Raw genomic sequence first — 23,269 nt, 5'->3', positions numbered from 1 at the left:
AATGGGTACCCTCGACCCAACCCACCATAACCCTTTTCTACCGACCCTAATGGGTTGCTTGACCCATATTGACCCACCAATAGATTGGGTGGGTATGGGTGGGTTTCAAATTGGGGTCAAGATTGCCAACCCTAATCATGGGCTGGACCGGGTCAGGCTTTGCCTTCATAACAACGGGCTTAGACTAGGACAAAGCCTAACCCAACCCGCATTATGGGCCTAAAAATATAAGCCCGGGCCCAATCCTACATGGGTTTGGGTCGGGCCGGGCCAAGATTTTGGGCATAATTATTGTATTTTAGTTCCAAAATTAAACAATTATACTTTTTTTTCACTTATTGTCGTTGAGACTATAGTAACCAGTAAGAAACTTTAAACCTAATATCAAGATAAAAGTTTCTAACATAAAAGAAAGGGAAAATTCCTGATTAGTACCCTGTACTTTAGGTCAAGTGCCACTTTGGTTCCAAAACTTTAAAATGCAACAATTCAGTATCCAAACTTTCAAAATGTTACAATTCAGTACTTTAAAGTTTCAAAATTTTCCAAGTTTGAGCAAAATTTTGGCGGCTTGGCCCAGGCGCGAACTGGTGAACTGATAAAAGACTTTGGCACCTCACAGGCAGCTCGGCACCCAGTTAGCCCGACACTTCACAGGCAGCTCGACACCTGGTCAGCCCGGCACCTCACATGCAGCTCGACACTATAGTCAGCTTACCACCTAGCCTGCCCAGCTCGACTAAGCTCGACAGCCAAAGTTCTCCACTTCAGCCTGAGTCATCGGCCACTTGGAAGCAGACCAAATGACGAGGTACTTAGCACAAAAAATTGGCCATCACCAAAAATTGATTCATCAATTTTCATTGAAAATTATTAAAGATAAATGACTATGGGAAATGGAAAACTATAATTTGAACAAATAATTACACAAACTATTAAGATAAATTAGTATAATATTGGAAAAAGGAGGATAGTTTATATTAGAAATTATAAGATAAATTAGTATAATTTTGTAAGTAAACCATTTAAAAAGTAAATTAATTATTTTATAAAAAATGAATAAATTTTTAAAATTACAAGTACAATAAATTTTCCAAAATTTTAATAAAATTACATTTTTGAATATTAAAGACAATTTAGTGTAATTTTCGAAATCTACCATGTGGTTGATACTCAATATATCATTTTGATCATTTCTATCATCAAATTGAATATTGGGTTGATGGGGACAATATTTTTAAAACTAGATCAAACCAGATGGTTAGACCAAAAAAATTGGGAATCGGACATCGTTTCACCTCAAAACTGCTTTTTGTCCAAAAACTGTTTATTTGGTTAGTGAATTGCTGACCTAGGCGGTCAAATTATCAACCCAGAGAACAGTTTTTGTCCTTTTTTTTGTTTTTCTAATTTTTTTGTAAGAGTGGGTCATCTGTTCGGACGAACAGTCGAACTATTCGACCCTAGAATGATTCCATATTTGGTTCAATTTTAAAAACCTTAGACGAGGAGTGGGTGCCTCGCCTTGAGCTTAGCTTGGTGTGCAGCATGGCCTGGTCCAAGGCCCAGTCCATGGACCAGCCCAACCCATGCCACGGCACGGGCCTGTGCGGGCTCAAGCTGTGGGTCGGGATGCCTCGTAGGTCAGCTTGGCACGACTCGCACTTTGTGCGGGCCACATGCGGGTCGTGTCGTGCCGATCCAGCACGTCCCAATTTACACCTCAACTTGAACCCTCCCAGTACTAGGGACGAGGCAGGAAAATTCGAGGATTCTCCATCCTTGATGAGGAGTGGAGTGCCTTGCCCCTAAACTCGCTTGACATTGAGGAGTGGTTACCTTGTCTTGAACCCGTTTAACACTAGGGACATGGAAGGGATGGGGTAGAGTGTCTTGACTATGGGGTAAGGAAAGGAATGAGGTGCCCTGCCCTGAACCCACCCCGTTGTCATTCCTATATAATTGTTAATTATTAGTGAAATTAATAAAAATGTTAGCTTTTATAATTATTTTTATTTATTTAAAGTTAATCAAAATTTTATTTAAAAATTATTAAAATTACTACAAATTATTAATAAAACTAAATTTATTAAAAAATATTTGTTCATATTCAATTAACAATTATTATTTTTATAAATCAACATTAAATAAAAAATAAAATTATTAAATCTTTCATATTTTCTCGTGCATCGCACGGGTCCAGATAGTTTCTCTTTAAAAGTCATCTGGCCAAAACCATTACTCAATTATCACAACACATATAAATATCGAAAGAGATCAACTTCTTAAACATTGATATTTCTACCGGTCTACCACCATCATATGATGGTGCGCAAACTACAACTTCAATCCTACAACTACCAGGCTACAACTCCCATACGGTTTTGAACACTGATGATACTGATACATAACACGGTTGGTTCGGCCGGGCTCAGGTCAGCCTGCCAAATTGCGACACACTAATGGTAATAGGAATTAGGAATTAAATATAACTTTGTATTTCTGTTTTTTTCTTTTCTTTTCGGCAATAGGTTGCAACTTGCAAGGTATTCTTTTATTTTTTTAATTGAAATATTATTTTCTTATTATGTTACAGCACTTTCATACCAATCTTGGCTCAATCGAAGTTCAACGTCTGAACCCTTTCCTGTCCGATTCAGGTTGGTTTGGTTGGGTCAACTCGACCCAAACCGGCAAGAGTTGTCTTATTACCACTTTATTATCCAACCCAACCAATGAACCAATTCTATTTCTAGCCGCCCGATATACCCTGCTTCTGTCATTTGCGGGAAATATAAAACCCTAGGCCTAAATAACCCCCGCCTCTCTCTCTCCGTCTCCAAGCTCCGTCTTGTTCGTTCGTCAAGCTCAGGCAACAATGGCCTGTACGCTAGATTTCAGGTTCTTAGACGAAGGTCTTGGCGGTCAAAAGAACAAGCGCAAGAGATCTGCAGAAGATGAAGAGATTCGGAGTTCTTCAATGGACCTCGACGGCACCAACAATGAAGTCATCTTACCTCCCTCCAAAAGGCCTGCCCTTCCTTCCTCTGAGAATCCCGAGAAACCCGTATTTGGAAAGCCTACCTACGACGGCGTAATCGCTGGAAGAGTTTCCGGCAGGAAATGGAAGGAGCCTCGAAAACACCGAGCTTCCGCCCTTAAGGTCACTCGAAAGGGACCGTCGTTCGAGCAAAGGATGAAGGAGAAAGAGATCAAAAAGGCTTACAGGGAACGAATGACCGAATTGAAGGAGGAAATACGGTTGAACAAGGTGGAGAAGAGGAAGAAAAGGGAGGAGAGGGAGAAGAAGAAGCAGGAGAATATATTGAGGTCGGGGACAAAGCTTCAGAAGATTACTAATCCGAAGACGTTGAAGAAGATTGCTAAGTCGAAGGAGAAGAAGCTTCTGAAGGTGGTCCCTGACGAGTTGCTTAAGAAGAAGTAGGTTGAAATTTTGTTGATTTTGTTTGTTTTTCTTTTAATCTACTAAACATATGGAGTTCTTTTTTCTTTTCTTTCGCCGTTTGTTATTTTTACGGTTCATGTTACTCGCCAGAAATGGAACTTGAAAGAATCATGTCTTTGTTTTGATGAGAATGATGTTATCCTCTGCTTTGATTTTTCTTTTCAGCATATGGGTCTGTTCAATTTTGTAGAAAAGATTTAGTTATAAGGTGGTTTTGAGCAATTAACAAGTTCATCCAGCTTTATGCAATGTGCATATTCATTAAGAGGCATATTTCAACTATATCACTAAATTGAAACGAAACTAAAACTAAGATTGTACCTATATTGAAACTGAATAAAACCCATTCCAAGTGGTGTTAATTAAACCGCAAGTTAATCTGTTTGACATGGTGCCCACATTTTATATAAACAAGGAAATGAAAATTATATACTTTGTTACATCGAACCTATTTCTTTTGACGTTTAAAATAACATATGTATATTAACCAAAATCAAAAGATACATCCGAGTTTATAGATTATTGAAGCCAACTAGGTGGACGAGTCCACCTAACAGAAAGAGAATTAGATATATTTGCTCTTTGATCTATCTCGTGAACATTTCTATTAAACCTCCTATTAACATTTCTAAAACCAACATACTCTAGCGTTGAGGATAATTGTTTGATTTTATCCACAAAACTCCAACAGAACCCAAGGAAAAGATTCTTTAGAACCATTCAAAGCAGAAAACTGACCAACAAAATCTGCCAGCCTTGATCCCAAGCCAATGGAACTGCAGACAGCATTGCAATAATCTCTGCTTCCAAAACTCCTCCGCAAATCTGTACTTGGGTACCCACAACAACACAGAAAACCCCAGTAGTAGTTCTGCCTACTAATCCATAAGAACCTTTTGATGGCAGAACATGCTCCCAGTCATGTCAGATGCCACATTTTAGAAGAAAAGAAAGGCTATCGACAGCAATTCTATTATTCTGAACTCTTGATTCCACTTCTGTGGTTAATCGAAAGAAAGAGGGTAACGGTTCATGAGTTCTACCAAATTCACTCTTGATTTCACTTATATGCTTTCCATTCCTTGGATTAGGCTCGGTAGAATCAGCTTGTCTAGTGTATCAGTGAGGGTTGTCATGACCTTATGAGCACTTCCTAATTTGTCCCAAGAATAGAGTACAGACTCTGCAGTTTAGGCTAATTTTAAGCATAGCATCTATGATCTTGTTTTCTTGTTGCAGGGAAACTTAAAATCTTTATGTTTTTGTTTGAGATCCACTATCCAAGCAGCACGTCTTGAAGTATTTAGTCTCGCGTTTTTAATTTAATGTACAAGACAAAATTAGGTTTAATTTGCAGTGAAACTAATACTAGTTAATGACTTATTACTCGGTAGTTTTTGTTTGGTTTAGCAAAAACAGCTCAGATGGTAGTACATAAGTGTAGGATATTTACGTATCACTGCATGATGACATGCCTCTGATAAGCTAGCTGATGTGCTATTTGATTGTCTGTTATACATATAAGCTGTATTACAATATTATCAAAGGACTTCATAATGTCTAAGATCTGGTAGAAAAGCAAAAATTCCTGCCACATGCCGTAAGCTTGTTTCTTATATGTATTCTTTCTACTATTTCTTTTGCATCTGACTGGAGCAAAACATCATCCAAGCTCTGGTCTTTGGCCATTAGTAATCCTTCGTAGAGGGCTTGGAGCTCAGGATCTCTGCTTCCGTTTGCCGTAATTCTGGGTTTTTTCTGCCATATGAGACATTGAGTCCTATACCAGGCTGCTTTGATTCGTAGTACTGCTGTATGATCCGTTCGTAGGATGCTAATTCAGGCTTGATTTGTAATTAAATAATTCAATTTATCTAAAGGGTAAATTTCTTAACTTACCCCTATTATTGAGCTAATTGACTAACTCTACCCTTACTCTTTAATTATTGTCTTAAGAGTACCCTTAAGTTTTCTGACAATTGGTCAAAACTTTCCCTGTCATTAATTTTCTATCACACTCAGTCACATATGACATCACATGACCGATGTTTTTTTAAAAAATTCCGAAAATACCCTGTTGTCCAAAAACCCTCGGCCACCACTGTTGTCCAAGGGCGAAAGGTCAACATGCAGCATGCTCTGTTCTCCTTGCTGCATAGAGCGAACAGAGAATTCATTGCTTGCGAATCCCTGTGCTTTTGCTTTTTCGGTTTTTACTTATAACTGCTTTCATCTCTCTCGATCTATCGAACACAATGGATCAAAAAACATTCGACGAACTGATCTTCTGCGACCCAACTCGCCCACAGAAACTGAATTATTCCTCTAACTTCGGCGGCAACATGAAGTGGAGCACGTCGGAACTGAAGTTGGAGGACTTCCTGAGGCAGATAATGACGCGAAAGACCAGCGAGAACGAGAACAGGAGCAATAGAGGAGAGAGCTGGAGAAGATAACATCCAGAGAGCGAGAAAATCTGGTGAAACCGGCAGCTTCTCTAAAGTCGTGCGAAACCAACTCACACCACCGCTGCCAGTTGGCTACATCCAATGAGGCTTCGCCTCTGATGATAGCTCGAACAGCTTCTTCGGTACTCGTCGATGACGACGACGGCATTATTGGTGATGAGCCTCGGCTTCCGGAAGTGTTTAATTCCACCAAAGGCAACAGCATGGCTACTACTCCCTCTACAAATGCAACAGCCACGCCGCCCAATGGGTGCTTGATGAGCATTGAGCCTCAGCTTCAGCAACCGAAGACTTTGAGTCGTGCTCAGGTCAACTAATTCGCACATTGCTCATCCGCTCCTTCTCATCTCTCTCCTCTCCAATCTCTCCTCTTTCTTTCTCGACATGTTGTTTACTTTATTCACAACTTGTAATTCCAAAAAAAGATAATTTCACATGCAATTTACAACATCGAGGATTTCACATGTAATTCCATTCTGCGAATTTCTTTTTCTTTCAACTAGAATTTCCATCTGGCGAGCTTCGATTTTGTTTTCTTTCAGATGTCACATGCCATTACTTTCATGACATGAAAATTTAAGATTTCAAATTGAGATTTTGATGGGTTGAAAACTAATTTAGACCCTTGAGCTTCCCTTGTTTTAGTAGCTCACCAATCCCGTTCACCCCCAGAAGCATTCCATTTTTCCAACTTGGGTGGTTCATCAACACGAAGTGATTGATCAGCACCTGTGCCTTGTCCTTGAAAATGAAGACTGTCTTCCTCCTTATCAAGATAATGCCCAAATGGACCTTCTGCCTGGATGGGCACATTGTGGAGTTTTGAACTAGTACCTAGAAAGGAACTTACTTGCATGCAGCTGCAGCCACTTCAACTGGAGCTTTCATCTCGGGAGTAGTGGTAAAGCAATCAGAAGAGAAAATCTGAAGTGAAAATCTGAACGGGTACTTGGCAAGAAGTATTTTTTCATCATTGGGTTTTATTTTAAAAATTTAAGGAATAGTGGAGGGCAAATTCAATATTTTGTTTCTTTCTGTTAGGCTTTTAACACTTAATGGTGATATCAATTTTTAAAAATAATAAAGTTACTTTAAGACAATATGTAAACAATAAGGATGCAATTAATCAATTTTACAAACAGTAGGAATAGTTTAAGAAATTTACGCTTATTTAAATTAAGTGGACCATAAAGGCTACAGCAATGTAATATCCTTTATATTAGTGTTTTTATTTGAGCTAACTTTGAATTAGGAGTCAACATGATCTGAGAACAAAAGTAGGACCTGCCCTATTATTTTATTGAATTAAACGTATTTATCCCATTTTTTGAACAGAAGCAAGCCACGTGTTTGAAGGAGAAGCCCTCTTATTTGAGGGCTTTGATTTAATTTACATAAATCAGATAATCCACTTGATCTAGAATCTAGAATAATGGGAACTGCACCAATGTAATATTTTGACTTCACTGTCTTCGCCAAAAATAAAGAACCAATGTAAAGTGAATTATGCGAGTTTTAAATTTTAACTTACATTTTCTTGTCTTAGTCATGCTAATCAATAAATTTAGAAAAAATAATTATTAAAACTTATATATTTATATTCTATACTTTATATATTTATGAGTATTTTTTTTTATATTTCAATACCTTATTTATAGCCATCTAAGACCTAGATATCACTTGGGATTGCCCTGCCGTGTGTAATGGGCCATGTAAGCAATCACAAGTGAATATGTCAGGGTTATGGTATAGTTTGACAAGTAGCAGATTTGGGCTCTTGGATTTTGTATTATTGATGTATTTTTAACATTTATTTATATTTTTCATATATTTATACGCATCTTAAATTTACAATTTCTTTTTTTAATCAAGTATCCCGATACGGTGACATGTCCCTCAAAATTGCCTTTTCAATAGTCCGTGATTCAGATACTTAAGACTAAGTAAATTGAATTTGGCCACCAGAATACCAGATCAAGAGGCAAAGAGGAAATCGGTGATTTTTTTTTTAACATAGTTATACAAATGAAATATATTAAATCGTGGTTGCCGATTCAACAGAGGTTCGTTCTTGGCTGTCCTGATTATGATTTGGCAATCCGCGTATGACTACGAAAGGTGAAGGTGCGGTTTAGCCGTATGGATGTGAAGCGTAGAACCAGAACCCAGTCAGATGAAACATTGAAACCCACCCTCGTTGAATGAAGTTTGGAGCCATCTAACCGAGACCAAATTAAGCGATATTAAAGGCTAACCATGACTAACGTCAGAAACCTAGGTTTTTGCTCAGTGGACTCGTATATATAACTTTCATCACATAAAGGCTTAAACTGCGATGATTTAGTATTAAACCACATATATTAAGCATTTACAAACAGAAGCAAAAGTCTACGAGAGAGATCGATCCTCATGTTTTATCTTTCGATTAGACTTCCCCTAGTAAACCCCCTTTTGATAGTCTGCCTCACAGAATTCTCCTCCAAGATCGTCACAAGCTTCTCCTGGAAACACCCTGTAATAAATAATAGCAATAACAATGATCATGATTCATGAAATGAGCATATATCTAAAGCGTTAGGTCATAATTAAAAACAGAGACGAGCAGCTTACGTCTTTGCATTATCGTTATACTCGAGATACTCCCTATCGATCAACTCTGAGATTATCCTCGCTGCGCCGCTTCTGGCCTCCGGCTTGAGTTTCACTTCCGGATACATTTCTACGTCACAGGCTTCTCCACCAATTGTTTCACAGGCTTCTGCGGGAAACACTCTGAAAAAAACATAAAATATATACAGTCCACTTCACTTCAGTATTCATGAATCATGAGTTCGTCGAAAGATCAAGTGAGGAAACCAAAGCCGACAGCATACTTACGAGGTCATGGAACTGTAATCAACCGTAGAAACTTCGTAGGCCACTGCAGTTGCTTTGATCGGTGGACATCGGGAAACAAGACCTTGCCCTAGCTTTGCAGGAGATCTCCAAGTTGTAGCAGCAGTGGTCCTGGTAGGTGGCAGAGTTGGGACGGACGGTGTAAAGCAGAGAGATGCCTGCATTTTGATGGCTTCTATAATTTGATGATGAGATTCTCAGTATACCTGAGAGAAGTGAGATTATTCGATTTATAAACGTGGTAGTTGTGAGTTATTACAGATATGACCGCAAGATATTTCTGAATTCTGACTAGATAAGGTTCAGTGCTCTTTGACTCCACTCCGGTGTGTGGTGGAGGAGAAGCTAAGCATTAAAATCTTCCCATCAGCTGGGATATTTTTCTTTCCCCTTCTTTTGTTATCCTGATATTATTGAAAAAAAAAAAAAAAAAAAAACTAAAGTTCCCGTCTCCCATAAGCCAGCGGGACCCTCCTGTTCCAAAAGGTCGAAAATTATTTGATAAGATTTATTCAGGGGACTTCCGAACTCGGAGCGTAAAAACGCTTATCTGAAAAATGCTATTTAAATATGTGTTTGGTATGATTTTCATTTATTAAGTAAATATTTATATTTGATCTGTCTTCAAAATCGAGAAAATTATTTGATAAATCATTTATTGACAATTAAATGCCACTGACATCAGAGAAACAATAAATAACTCGACGTTGGGAGAAGCATTAAAATGAAGTATCCCCTAATGGTTGGTGTACACATAAATCAATACCTATGTGTATAAACCAACATGATGGAATAAATGTTGATTTGACAATGACACAACATTGTTTATCAAATAAATGAAAACCATACAAAACACCGCCTAAATGCTTTTTGCTTTTTCTATTTGGTTGGACATCTTATGGGCGTTTCAAGTAACACTCCATAAAGTTGCTTTCCACCTCAGATAAAGTTTGCCACATCAACATTTAATTTCAAGAAATGCCCAAGCATTGGGGGAAACATGAATTCTACGTTTCTCCAAATGCTCCATGCACATAAAAGTATTTCAATTTTCTAGTGTTTATTTGATAAACAGTGAAACCAAACAATGGTTTCATATGCAATAAACACCAATGCCTATGTGGCATTGATGTGGCGGCATTTTTTCAATAAACGTCCATGGAACCAAACATATAAAAGCTAACACAAAAGCCAAGATTGTAAATAGTGTCCACCTGGCTAAAACAAATTTCGCTATAGATATTCTTTCAAACCCTAAAACAAGAGGTCCTTATCCAATAACCAATTAGTGCACTTCACACTCACAACACATCCCACCATATATTGGGATCATCTCCCATGAATAAAAACACACAAGTACGGGAGATGTTCTTGATGTGTGATTGGAATGTATATGACCAATGTTTTAAAAAATGACCCAGAACCGGAATCGAAGTCGTTATGGCCACTAGTTTCTGGGTTGATGGTTCAACTGCCCGATTCGAATGGACAGCCCATTCTAACAAAAAATAAAAATAAAAAATAAAAAACAATAATTAAAATTAAAAAAGGTCAAAAACCATTGAACAGATCGAGGTTGATGATTTGACTATCTAGGTCAGTTTGAGGTAAAACGGAACCGATTGCCTAAATGCTTCATGGGCCAAACGGTCCAATTGTCCAAATGAACGGCGATTCAAAAACATTGATTATGAGATTGATGTGAAAAGTGCTTGAGCAGCAAACTCTATACGGATCAAATTTTTTTTCTTAACGAGTGGAGATGATTGCAATCCCTTTATAACACGTAACAACACCCTGCAAGGTTTTACACTCTACAGGATTTAATCGGATGCACTCCATATTTGAACCGTTGATATTTGATTTTCAAAAAAAAAAATGTTGATATTTGAAGAGAAATTCAAAGAATATACGTGGCCCAAATTTATCGGGTCTTTCCGTTGAATGGTCCATTTTGAGATTTGAGTAACAACACTGGACTCATGCAGCCCAATCACTTCCCTGCCCAACCCATTTAGCCCGTGTCACTTCGGACTTAGAACGTGCAGGATTCAAATGGGATACACTTACATTGTACCCAAATTTTAACCGTTATCATACAAAAAGATATTGTAAAAATATGAGAAAATTTCCGATAGTTACCCTATATTTTAGGTTGAGTGCTAATTTAGTATTTGAACTTTAAAATGTGATAATCTAGTATCTGAATTTTCATTTTACGATGATTTAGTACCTGACGTTAACCAGTTGTTAAGTGGTATGTAAAAAGACAAAAATGCCTTTCAAGTGTCATTTAATTTTCTTTATCAAACATCCCATAAAACTAGACCAGCAGTGCCGCCTATTCATCGTCTAGCTTCTTCTCTTTGACGGAGAAACCGTTTCAAGCACTTCTGCTTGGTTCTTCTCACACACCATTACCTTTTTGTTGTTGTTCTTTGGGATACTGCACTGCACTGGAATTTCTTCTGCTCTTCCGAAAACAGGAGAAAACTCTACTGTGCATCATCGCCCAGCAAACTCTACTGCTCTTCTGTGCCTCACAAACCCTTGAGCCTTCCTTCCACAACCTTGTCTCCACCATCACACAGCAAGACGCCAGCCTCCACTGTGCATCATCGCCGACATCTTCCTTGGATGGTCAGTTAACGTTGCCAAGCGTGTCGGATCATTCCAGTGGAAAATGCTTGCTTTAGGTCTGGAAACGTATAGCCCCTTGAAAAACGGATCATTCCTCGGAAAAGGCACCACAGAGGGCAAAGTATTACAAGAGATCATCACATAGGGCGGAAAGTATTACAAGTAGGCAAAGACGGTGCCACGGAGGGATATGATAGAATAGGCTATCAAGAACACGTAGGAAGGAGTGTTTTACATTTTTAACACTCGTCTGCATCCAACTTCCTAATAAAAAACAAAAAGAAGAAAAGAAGAAAAACTACTCCCAAATACCAACTTCCATAAACCCATCCTCGGTGGCACACCCCCTAAACATTCCCGTAGTGTTGACCTTGAACCCGTAAGCCACCTCCCCATTTCTGGAGACTGCGATCATCCTCGCTTTTTCCCTCGTCCAGCCTTTTCTTGATCACATAATCCACCGCGTCTTGGAACTCCAGGCCTTTGTACTCCATCACAGCCGCTACATATCTGGCCAGAGTGGCACGTATAATGGCCTCGCCCTCTCCAGTGCATGACACAGCGCAGATATCACAGGCATAGGTCCCTGCACCTATCAAGGGGGAATCACCGATGCGGCCGGACTTGTTCATGATACCCCCATAGAAGTGGCTGCTGCACATCGCCCCTGCCCGTCCACCACCGCACAACCCACCGTCTCGGGTGCGTATATGCTGATTGGGAGTCCATTCATTTGCAACGCGTTCTCCACCGTGCCTGCACCGGCGCTACACGTTTCCAGACCCAAGGCTGGAATCCTGTAATCGAACTGTGGCATAACCAAAGACGGTGTTAACGTTGCCTGCACCAGTGCTACACGTTTCCAGACCTAAGGCTGGAATCCTGTAATCAAACTGCGGCATAACCAAAGACGGTGTTAACGTTGCCAAGCGTCGAATCATTCCAGACGTTGCCAACGCGCTGAAACTGGATGTTCTTGGCAGGTTGGTGCATGTTGGATTAGAGAACCCAGTGGAAAATGCTTGCTGTCCGGTGCTTGGAGGTTTGCTAGAGCTTGAAGCAGCTGTTTGCTTCTCTTGAGAAAGAAGATGATAGAAAAGTATTTAAGGGTAATTTTGACATTTTCAAAAGTCTTAAATGACACATGAAGTCACATGATATACATAACTGCCGGTTATTAACGATAGGTACTAGATTGTCACAAAATGAAAGTTCGGGTACTAATTTGGCACTCAGCCTAAAGTATAGGGTACCTATCGGGAATTTTCCCTAAAAAGATACATGGTCTATCCTTTTATTCCTTTTAAACAATTAGGGCTGTCAACAAGTTGGATTTGGGTCGGGACGGTGATCGTGGCCGGGCTGGGCTTTGAACTTATGATAAGGGCTATAGCTTAGGCCCAAGCCTGGCCCGGGGTTCCGGGCCTAAAACATAAGCCCTAACCCAGTTCTATACGGGCCTGGGTCGAGCCGGGCCTGATTCCGGGCCAATGCCACTCATATATAAAACATTACATATCTATATATTAAATGACATAACATGCATATAAACTTATTTTATACATTATATAATATAAAATATTACATATAATATAAATTATACATGTCATGTTATAATATTTATATATATATATATATATAACATATAATACAATGTAAAATAACATGTATACATATGCATACATTATACACAAAATGTGTAAGTTTAAATATATGCGGGCTGGGCTGGGTCTGAACACAAAACCCAGGCCCAAGCCCAAAATTTTCGGGGCAGGCTGAAATGATCACCCCTAGGACAGGGTGGTCCTAGTCTTTGAATCGATTATTAATTAGGACAAAACAATAGGCTTGAACTGTCCTAGTTAATAGCCGGGTCTAACCTAATAAACCCAACTATATTGAAAACTATATTTATTTATTTAAATAATAACTTAACATTTAAATTTTGATAACATAGCCTTGATAAAAATGACAAAAAATACTAAACTATTTATATGTTAATAAATTAAACATTTTAAATAATATTGTTTATAGATCATTTATCAAATTTACCATTTCAAACATAAAATATGATAAAAATTATAAGAAAATAAACAAAATCTTATACATACACTAGCAGGCCCTCGTGTGGTGCACGAGAAAAAGATGTTATCATGTTAGGGCTTATTGGGCTTAAAACTTATTGCTCTATGGGGCTACACAACTTGGGGGTAGGGATGGCAATTTTCCCCATCCTCACCGAGTACCTAGCCTCCTCCACCAAGCGGGGGTGGGGATGGAGACTACCTTAGTAGGGACAAGGTGGGGATAGGATTAATAGGAATACTCGATTGGGGACGGGGAGTGAAGTCAACACCCCGCCCGACCCCGATTATATATTTAAAATATTATTTGCATTTTAATTTTTCCTTTATTTTAAGTAAATATCTTTCTAAAAACAAACATTTAATTAAAAAATTTGGGGATTCAGGTCCCCAATGGGGAACCAGTCTCCATCGAGGACCAGGAATGTAGGCTAAAATTTTCCCAATGGGGATTGGGGTCAGAGACAAGGATTAATTTAAAACTAGGGATCGAGACAGGGAGTATTATCCCCGCTCTAAATCCATCCATTGCCGCCGTTCCTACCTGGGGAGTCATCCCCCAAACCCATAACACCCCCTTAAACCCATAAATATAGTTCCAATAATTATGGTAATTAAAATTTTCCAATTATTTATTTGGATAGTTGGAAGTTTTATAATTTAACTTTCATTAAATTAAATTATCAAAATCAGTAATTTTTAGTAATTAAATTACCAAAGTCACTAATTATTGCTCAAAAATTATAGTAGATATTAAAATTACTGACAACATAAAAAACATTATATTTATTGAAGTTAATTTTCCACTGAAAATTTTAATTATTATCTAATAATATAATTAAATATTAATAAATTGGCCAAAATTACTGAAAATATCTATAACTAACTCATTGCTAAAAAAATGACTGAAAATGTAAAAAAAATAAATTTATATTTATTGAAATAAATTTTCCAATGAAACATTACCAATAATTTTTAATTATTAAATTTTTAATTATTAATAATGTTAATTAAATATTAATTTTTAGTAATTATTGATTTCAATAATTAATTTTCAAAATTTTCTGAAATTAAACTACCAAAATCAATAATTTTCAGCAAGTAATTTTTAGTAATTAAAATTTTCAATTTACCAAAATTATGAAAAATTATAGTTTAGGTGTTGATATTTATTGAATAATATTGAATAATATCAGTAATTATTGAAAATATTAAAAACATTTCACAAATTAATTTAACTACCCATATTAATTTAACTAATTAATTTATTATGTGTTTGGTTCCGTGGGTGTTTATCTTGGGGTATTTATTGCTTTAAACGCTTATTTGGAAAACTTTACTTTAAACATCGTTTCTTACTTTTTCTATTTGGTTGAGCATAACTTTAAACAATTCATACTTTTCACCTCAGATTAACACCCATAAAGTATGCCGCATAAGCATTTCATTTTAAGAAATGCTGGTGCATTGGGGGAAACAAGGATTTGACGTTTTCCAAATGCCTCATGCACATACATCCAAGCGTTTATGTTTTTTAGTGTTTATTTGATAAAAATTGAAACCAAACAGTGGTTTCATGCACAATAAACACCAATGCCTATGTGGCGCTGATGTGGTGGCGCTTTTTCAATAAACGCCTACGGAACCAAACAGTCTTAACCACGTTTTTGGTTTTTAGACGGTTTATTGGGCATGTAATATAGATTAAGAGGTGTTTTAGGAGGAATTTTAGGTGGGAAAGATAGTTTTGGAGAAAATTTGGGAGGGGAACACCATCTAAGTAATTGAAAAAATTATCAATTTATAGTAATTTAACATCATTTATATTAATTTATATGCCATTTATAATTTGATAGCATTTAAATTAATTTAACAGCAACATTTACAGTAATTTAATAGTAATTTATACCAAAAGAAATTAGTAATTTATTTATAGAATTACTATTAAATGAGTTTTTAAAGTTACAATAATTTAATTATAATAACTATTATTTTACTTTATAATAATCAGTGTTAATTGACCATATTGTAATTAAAAAAATAGCAATTTATAATATATATTAGTTTAACAGCATTTATACTAAATTAACAAAGATTTAAAGTCATTTATGTATTTAAAGTAATTAGCAGTAATTAATCACAGTCATTTATTACCATAATTAAATAAATAACTAATTATTAACAGTAATAATTTAACTGTAATGAATTAAATAATAATTTTACTATAATTAATTATCGTAATAATTTGTATTAAATCCGGTCATTTATAATTTAAGCATAATTAATTAGCTCTATGTAATCAATTAATTAATTGAAAGGCTGTTAATTACATTTATTAATATAAATTATTATTTATGTTAATATTATTAGTGCTGTTTAGAGTTTAGGTAGTTTCTTCTTCTAACCTCCTCCACCAAGAGAAAAAGAAGAGGAAGAAAAAAAGGGGTTTTTACTGTTCAGTCCAACCCCAGAATCCTTCACTCCACTGTAAAGTTGTGGTCGGTGCCAGCTCGAAATTGATGCCAATACATGGGCGGGTATTGGTGTTTAGGGTGGAGGTGTTTGAAATTTTGAAGGTATGCAATGGAATTCAGAATTCTGAGGTGGAGTGCAGTCTACTTACCCCCCCAAAAAAAACAAACAAACAAAAGTAACTACACTAGTTGAGGGTTTGATCCTTATTTCTGAATTATTTCATTCTTTTGATAGTCAAAGCATGGTGTTTAGGACTTTGAAGGTGCTAGTTGTGCATGACTCAACTGTATGTTTTCAGGATGCCTATGTCTAGTCAAGATTAAGCAATCTTGATGCAACCTGTATTTATGTGAATAAACAGTGCATACTGATTTTGTTTAGATATTTTAAAATGAAATAAACAGTGGATGATGATTATTACTTCAATTGTGCATAATTTTGAAATACCTCTTATTTATCAAAAAAAAATTTGAAATACCTCTTGGCTATAATTAAACAAAATAACATTTCAGAGACATTCCATATCAAAAGATCACTTCAACAGATAGCCTGTTTCCTGTTGACAATGCAGTAGTAGTTCAAGTGTTTAATAATATGAAGTTTCTTTACAAAGATCTCCATTACTTGGTGGTCTTATGAATCTCTCATTGTGTACATATCCTGTAGCTGTTAAGCATGTAGAACATGTAGCCTTCCTATAATGCACCATGCATTTGCAGATGTTTATTACAACTTTAACCATTATAATATTTTTTTCTTTTCCTATATGCTGGTGTTTATTCATCTCATGGGTATAAGTATTACAATGTTCTTAGAGGGCACATGCTTTTAATTGTCATGGCTAGCATGACATGTATTTTATCCAACTTCATTAGAGTGACATTGTCTTCCAATATAACCCTGACAGTATAATCCGAAATCCTAATCCATGCGGGGGTGTTTCGGTACCATGGTAGCAAAAAAATAAATAAACTTTAAAAATTAAGGTAAGTTTAAAACAAGTGTTTTTAATCAAAATTATCTTATACACTGTCTATGAAATTTTTCCTATCTTGCCAAAAATAAACAAGGTTACCAATACGTGTTTTTTGGTAAAGACAACAAAAGATCAAACTGTGAGAGGGTGGATATATTATTGTGGATTGGAAGTGAGGCATTGACTGAGAGCATCAAGTGATAGCGATATTACGAGACAAAGGCCTTGCAGGAACCTTGGTTCTACAAGAAAATGAGTCTGCAAAGGACTTTATGGTGGAGTTCACGGGATCACAAAACATGATCTCCCATGACAGAGTGGGATCTGACTAAGGAGGAGCTTGCAGAGTAACGGTCTCATGAACACCATACCAAGGCGGTCTCGTTGGAGTAACAATCTCAGGAATACGATATACAGGAAAGGTCTCCCCAGTGCACAAGACCGAGTTCTAAACAGTTGAATTCTTTTAAGTCAGCATAAATGGTCAAAAAGTATTACTAAGAGATGCCAATCTTTAAGAAGCATGCCTTAGTGGTTGGGTCACTATATATATATAACCCAATTTCAGATATGCTAATTCAACCAAGATTAGGAGGGCTTGAGTAGTTTTCTTTACATGCTTTGGAGCCGTCTTCCTATATTTTGCGCAGCATCAGACATTCATCCTCTTACACACGCTCATTTTGATTTGCAATATTACTTGGTCAGTCATTCTCATGAGAAATAGAGACTAAAGAAATGATTGATTTCTTATCACAAGGGAAATGGGCAAAACTATCTTTTTCAATATGCCCAATGTACATTTTCAAAATGACATTTGTAACAGTATTCATGGTCTATCATCCAGGGTAGTAGGTTACCTTCTTTTTAAGATAAAACATAAGGTGATGGGTGCAAAATGACTGAAGATATTAGGAAAGAAAAAACAGATTCAGTAAAACCCTGTAGACTTCAAAAGCCATATCCAATGGAAATCCATAAAATTATATTGATAAAATGATCGCAATCATACACTAGAAATATAACCCAGAAGCATTCAACATTGTAATACTTAATTTACAATATGAGTGTATCCCAAATAGATTTGAGCAAGGACACTCGGGCACTTGCAGTAAATGTAGCAAAATCTGAAAGAAAATCAATCAAGTAAAACATGAATTTTAGTCCTTACCTGCTGAGCAATACCTCAAAAAATTGGACTTGGGTTTATGTTTGTTCACCCTTCCCACCAGAAATCTGTAGACAATGAAAACATAAGATGAAATATAAACATCAAAATTGAAACAGTGGGTTTGGGTAGAGTAGGTATAAACTGAATTTGAGTCAAGACACCCAAGCATTTGCAATAAATCTGGGAAATATTGAAAGAAAATCAAAAGAAGATCACATGGATTTGAGTCCTTACATGTTGAGCACTACCACAAAAAATGAACTTGCCTCTATATTTGTTTACACCTCCCACCAGAAACCTATAACAATGAAAGTACAAGATTTAAATAAAAGCACCAAAATTGATTTTGAGGGTTTAAGGTAGATGATTTATGGTCTTGTAAAGGTCTTTTTTTCTCTTTTGTTGGGGGGAGGGGGTATGTAACCTGTAAATCTGGTAAGAAAATGTTCCATTGGCAGAATGGATGCTGAACTCAGGTTAGTGAAATTATTAGAATAGAACTGTGAAAAAATAAAAGACATAAATTTATAATGCAAAATTGTCACTTAAAGGAAGCAGAAACGTTCCATTGGGGGGGGGGGGGGGGGGGTAGTGAACCTGGTAGTGCTTGAACCAGAGGAAAATTGAGCAAAGGTAGGAAATAAATCTGGACAAAAGATCCTGCAAGAAACACTACTAATCAAAATAGGAAAAGAAATTGGTAAATGGTTCGGTTATGATTTGGCAATATGTGTACAACCCCAAAAGAGATTCCAACTGAGCAGAACCATCCAAGAAAAACAATGTGTCATCAGAAAACTGTAAGATTGGCACACCTCACCATCTAGGGGAATTTCAAAACCTTCCCATTGGCCACCAGCTCCAATTCTCTTTATAAATTGGATAAGCACCTCCATCAAACAGATAAACAGAAGAAGGGAGAGGGGGTCACCTTGGTGTATGCCCCTTGAACACTTGCAGAAACCAGTGAACTGCCCATTAATGAGAACAAAGAACTATGGAGAGGAGACACAAAGTTTTACCCAATTTCTCAATTTTTTCCCAAAGTTCATCTTCTCTAACACAACAACAACGTCTAGGCATCTCCAATTGACATGACCATACACCTTTTCGAGGTCAATTATACAAAGAATACCTTCTGTTTCTTCCTCTTCCTTGAGTCAATTAACTCATTTGTCACTAGAACACTGTCCAATATCTCCCAGGGACGAAGACCGCTGATCAAAGATAACACTTCCCAGCACCTTCTTGAGCCTTTAAGCTAATACCTTGGCCAAAATTTTGTACAAACAATTCAGAAGACTTGTTGTCCTAAAGTCTTTGATATCTACTGCACCTTCAACTTTTGGAATTAAAGAAATAAAAGTTGTGTTGAGGCTTCTTTCAAGTGAGGCATTACCATGAAAGTCATTGAACCCTCTCATAACATCCAGCCGCACTGCCTCCCAATAAATATTTGTCTTTGATATAGAGAAGAACAGATTTCATCAGGCAGTAGATTTTTCAAGAGGCTGTTTCTAAAGCAAGTCTTGATATGCCTGAGGTCCCTTGCCTGTCATCTGTTGACAGAGAAAGAAAGCCATACAAATTCCCTTTCTTTTTTGTCAGCAAACTTACCAGTAATCTCCACAGGAGCAGAGACCATCTCTGAAATGATGGAACCTGCTTGAATCTCTAACTATAATCTCCCTCCCTACAATTTTTGAAATCACCTTGATTGCGGCATGACAGTCTGCACAAGCTCGCAAATTCTTCATCACTCGTATTGGTGATCCTTCTGGTGTATTGATCAAGGCAAAGGCAATGGCCAAGCGCTCACTGTGATACATAAGAGACTCAACTTTGAGCTCATCTTTAACATTGTGAAGAGCACAGCTTATATCTGCTCTGTACCCTTCCTTTTCCATCAGCTCAAACAACATTTCAAGTTTTCTCCTGATCACATCCATTTGTGGGTGGGTCCTGTCATTTGATGAGAACATGTGAATCTTCTGTTTGATCTCAACCCAACTATAAGCTGGAACTTTCTTAACCCTTCGGTCCTTCATTGACTTCTTCACTTTCCCAACATCATCCCACTGACCAGCTGCTGCATAAATATTTGACATAACAACATAAGGAGCTGCATCCCTGAGCTCCATATTAAACAGCTGATTAGCTACTTTCTGTGCTAGTTCTAGATTTCCATGGATCCTGCATGAATTCAGAATTGATGACAAGGTAATCTCATCAAGCTCAAAAGGCATTTGTGCCATCAATTTCTCCAGTTCATCAAACTTGCCATTTCGACCCAGGATGTCAAGAATACAAGCATAATGTTCTCTTTTAGGGTCGAGTTTATAAATTTGAGTCATGGAATCAAAGTAATGCAATCCTTCTTCAACAAGCCCACGGTGGCTGCATGCAGCTAGGACACTAAGGAAGCTTACAGAATCAGGTTGAAGACCTGATTGGACCATCTCATTGAATAACCTAATTGGGGCCTCACTATTGCCATTCTGAGCATAAGCTGAGATCATGGCATTCCAAGAGACCAGATTGCGATCTGGCATCTCGTCAAAGATTTCACTTGCATCTTTTATGCATCCGCATTTCGCATACATATCTAGAAGTGCACTTCCAGCAAAAACATTTGATATGAATCCAAATTTGATTATATATGAATGCAACTGCTTCCCTAGTCCAAGTGAAGCCAAGTTAGCAGCAGCTTTTAAGGTGATAGCAAAAGTTGCTTGGTCGGCAGTAATATTGGCTCTAAGCATCATGGGAAACAGTTTGAGCGATTCCTCATAAAGTCCTTTCTGAACATAAGCCGAGAGCATGGCTGTCCATGAAACAGTGTTCTTTGGGGCTAGATTTGCAAAAATCAACTCTGCTTCCTCAAAGCTACCACATTTGGCATACATATCAATTAGAGAATTCCTGACCAGAATTTCAGATTCAACTGCAGATGTTACAATTGTTTGAGCATGGATTTGCCGTCCCATTTCCAGATCCTGTAGAGTTGCAGCAATGCTTAATACAGTAGCAAAAGGAAACTGTTTTCGGTTGAATCCAGTTGACTGCAATTCCCGAAACATATCCAGGGATTTTTTAAGTTGCCCATTCCATGCATAGGCTGTAATTATCACATTATAAGAAATACCATCTAATTCTGGCATTTCATCAAATAGTTTCTTGGCATCAACCACACAGTTATGTTTTGAGTAAAAATCTAGCAATGCATTGCCTACAAACACATTATAAATAAATTTGGTCTTAAAAACCAAAGCATGAACCTGTTGGCCAAGAGCCAAGTCGCCTAATCCAATACTAGCAGATAGAATTGCTGCAAAGGTGAAGTCAGAGGGCTTCAACCCTGAACTATGCATTTTTAAGAATAGATCCATTGCTTGTTCGTTTAGCCCATCTTTTGAGTACCCGGTAATCATTGCATTAAATGTGACACAGTCTCTTTCAGACATCGCATTGAAGAGCTCACAAGCTAAATCAATGCAATTGGATTTGCAATAAGAATTGATCATAGTGTTGCAGACAAGAAGATTGGAGTCATAGCCCAATTTAAATACATAAGCGTGAACTTGAACTATTTGGTATGTTGTCTCAGGGCCAATGCATGCTGATAAGAGACTAGTGAAGGTAACATGATCTGGGTGTATCCCAGACCTCTGCATTTCTGAGAAAAGTTTAAAAGCTTCTTGAATTTGATTACACTGTGAATATCCGCCAATCAAAATTGTCCAAGTAACCATATTTCGGTCCACCATAGAATCAAAAAGCTCTCTTGCCACTGAAAGATTGCCCGATTTTACGTAACCTGAGATCAATGTATTCGTTGAGATTACATTTCTTTGAGGCATCTGATCAAACAATTGGCGCGCCTTTAGAAGATGACCTCTTTTGAGACAATCTTCCATGAGGTAATTAGAGCGGCAAATGCTAGGATTGAAGCCGGTCTTAATCATATGGGCGTCTACCACATACTTTCTGACAGTGACTATCAACTGACCCGTAAGAGAAGCTCTAACATAACTGAGGGAGTGCAAGAAATTAGTTCGGAATGGTTTCATGGAAAGACCAAAGACGGGGTTTAACAGTTAATGGGAGGAGAGTCGGTTATTGAAGGCTTGAAGCGAGGGAAATAGTTACGGGTTGCTTCCACCGATCGACTAGACCATCCTCTCATCCTCTGGGCTCTGTCTCAACTCCAGAGTCGATTAGTCCCAAACTCGCAACTCTAGTGTTCCCCCTCTCTCTACCACAGTACCACGTGCATCATTTTCTGGTAAATGCATCATAGACCTTAGATCAGGAGCATTGTGTTTTTTTCACCAACCGTGCTGCGCCCTTCATGACGTATCGAACTGCATTTTGCATTACACAGCTGCCAACCGGCCACACCACTAGATGCTAGTGCTCGTTTGGTAGGGCTGAGGCTGATGCCACAAGTGACCTTTTTCCGCGCCATCGAGTGCTTTCACCGTGCCCGCGTTTTGCCATCCTAGTGCCGTCTAAGTGTGTCTTGGGCATGGTTTAAAGTATCGATACGATACGCCCCAAAATGTTTGTTTCTAGATATTTCGGAATCTCAACTTTTATAATAGAAAACATATTTTTAGCTTCCCAAAAATCCAAAATTAAAAAAAAAAACTAAAAAAATAGAGTTTTGGCCGTTTCTAAGTACCGATATGATACTGTGCTTTCACCGTGCCCGCGTTTTGCCATCCTAGTGCCGTCTAAGTGTGTCTTGGGCATGGTTTAAAGTATCGATACGATACGCCCCGAAATGTTTGTTTCTAGATATTTCGGAATCTCAACTTTTATAATAAAAAACATATTTTTAGCTTCCCAAGAATCCAAAATTTAAAAAAAAACTAAAAAAAATAGAGTTTTGGCCGTTTCTAAGTACCGATATGATACTGTCGATTTGCATATCGTATCAATACTTTGAACATTGGTCTTAGGTGGTGCAACATTAGTTTAGTAGAGGAGATGCCAATGGTATTATTGTAATTACAAGTATGATTTTTCAATATTTTAATGTAATATTTTATTATAGCATCAAAAGCTTAAGCTACTTTTTGAGGGGAGGTA

The 23,269-nt window shown here is 37.4% G+C and overlaps 3 protein-coding genes and 1 pseudogene across 4 annotated transcripts; 1 reads left to right on the top strand and 3 right to left on the bottom strand.

The window, feature by feature from the left end:
• The first annotated feature begins 2,766 nt into the window (after positions 1 to 2,766).
• On the top strand, positions 2,767 to 3,630 carry LOC104591845 (coiled-coil protein). Its single transcript, XM_010250908.3, has one exon. The coding sequence runs from the start codon at positions 2,879 to 2,881 to the stop codon at positions 3,443 to 3,445; it is 567 nt and encodes a 188-aa protein (XP_010249210.1). The 5' UTR covers positions 2,767 to 2,878; the 3' UTR covers positions 3,446 to 3,630.
• A 4,622-nt stretch (positions 3,631 to 8,252) lies between these two features.
• Positions 8,253 to 9,049, bottom strand: LOC104591847 (light-regulated protein, chloroplastic). The gene is made up of 3 exons (XM_010250909.2): positions 8,812 to 9,049; positions 8,545 to 8,706; positions 8,253 to 8,446 (listed from the first exon to the last, which is right to left on the bottom strand). The coding sequence occupies exons 1-3, from the start codon at positions 8,991 to 8,993 to the stop codon at positions 8,371 to 8,373; spliced, it is 420 nt and encodes a 139-aa protein (XP_010249211.1). The 5' UTR covers positions 8,994 to 9,049; the 3' UTR covers positions 8,253 to 8,370.
• Positions 9,050 to 11,591: 2,542 nt separating this feature from the next.
• On the bottom strand, positions 11,592 to 13,206 carry LOC104591848 (putative isoaspartyl peptidase/L-asparaginase 2 pseudogene; annotated as a pseudogene).
• A 4,759-nt stretch (positions 13,207 to 17,965) lies between these two features.
• LOC104591849 (Pentatricopeptide repeat (PPR) superfamily protein) lies at positions 17,966 to 22,733 on the bottom strand. Of its 2 annotated transcripts, XM_088903634.1 has the most exons (4): positions 18,991 to 22,733; positions 18,773 to 18,835; positions 18,410 to 18,473; positions 17,966 to 18,240 (listed from the first exon to the last, which is right to left on the bottom strand). In XM_088903634.1, the coding sequence occupies exon 1, from the start codon at positions 22,243 to 22,245 to the stop codon at positions 19,789 to 19,791; it is 2,457 nt and encodes an 818-aa protein (XP_088759760.1). In that variant the 5' UTR covers positions 22,246 to 22,733; the 3' UTR covers positions 17,966 to 18,240; positions 18,410 to 18,473; positions 18,773 to 18,835; positions 18,991 to 19,788. The 2 variants fall into 2 exon arrangements, with proteins under 2 accessions (XP_088759760.1, XP_088759759.1); XM_088903633.1 differs by having other exon boundaries at positions 18,410 to 18,835.
• Between the last annotated feature and the right edge of the window lie 536 nt (positions 22,734 to 23,269).

The sequence above is a fragment of the Nelumbo nucifera genome, chromosome 4 (genome assembly GCF_055504915.1).
Source record: "Nelumbo nucifera cultivar China Antique chromosome 4, China Antique-T2T, whole genome shotgun sequence".
NCBI classification, from domain to species: Eukaryota; Viridiplantae; Streptophyta; class Magnoliopsida; order Proteales; family Nelumbonaceae; genus Nelumbo; species Nelumbo nucifera.
This window is presented reverse-complemented; position numbering and strand designations above follow the sequence as displayed.

Bases quoted from the DNA above. Each gene is read 5' to 3' on its own strand.
- LOC104591845 (XM_010250908.3), top strand. From the start codon at position 2,879: ATGGCCTGTACGCTAGATTTCAGGTTCTTAGACGAAGGTCTTGGCGGT.
- LOC104591849 (XM_088903633.1), bottom strand. From the start codon at position 22,245: ATGAAACCATTCCGAACTAATTTCTTGCACTCCCTCAGTTATGTTAGA.
- LOC104591847 (XM_010250909.2), bottom strand. From the start codon at position 8,993: ATGCAGGCATCTCTCTGCTTTACACCGTCCGTCCCAACTCTGCCACCT. The intron at 8,707-8,811 runs GTAAGTATGCTG...TGTTTTTTTCAG, and splicing joins GATTACAGTTCCATGACCTC to AGTGTTTCCCGCAGAAGCCT. The intron at 8,447-8,544 runs GTAAGCTGCTCG...TATTTATTACAG, and splicing joins TATAACGATAATGCAAAGAC to GGTGTTTCCAGGAGAAGCTT.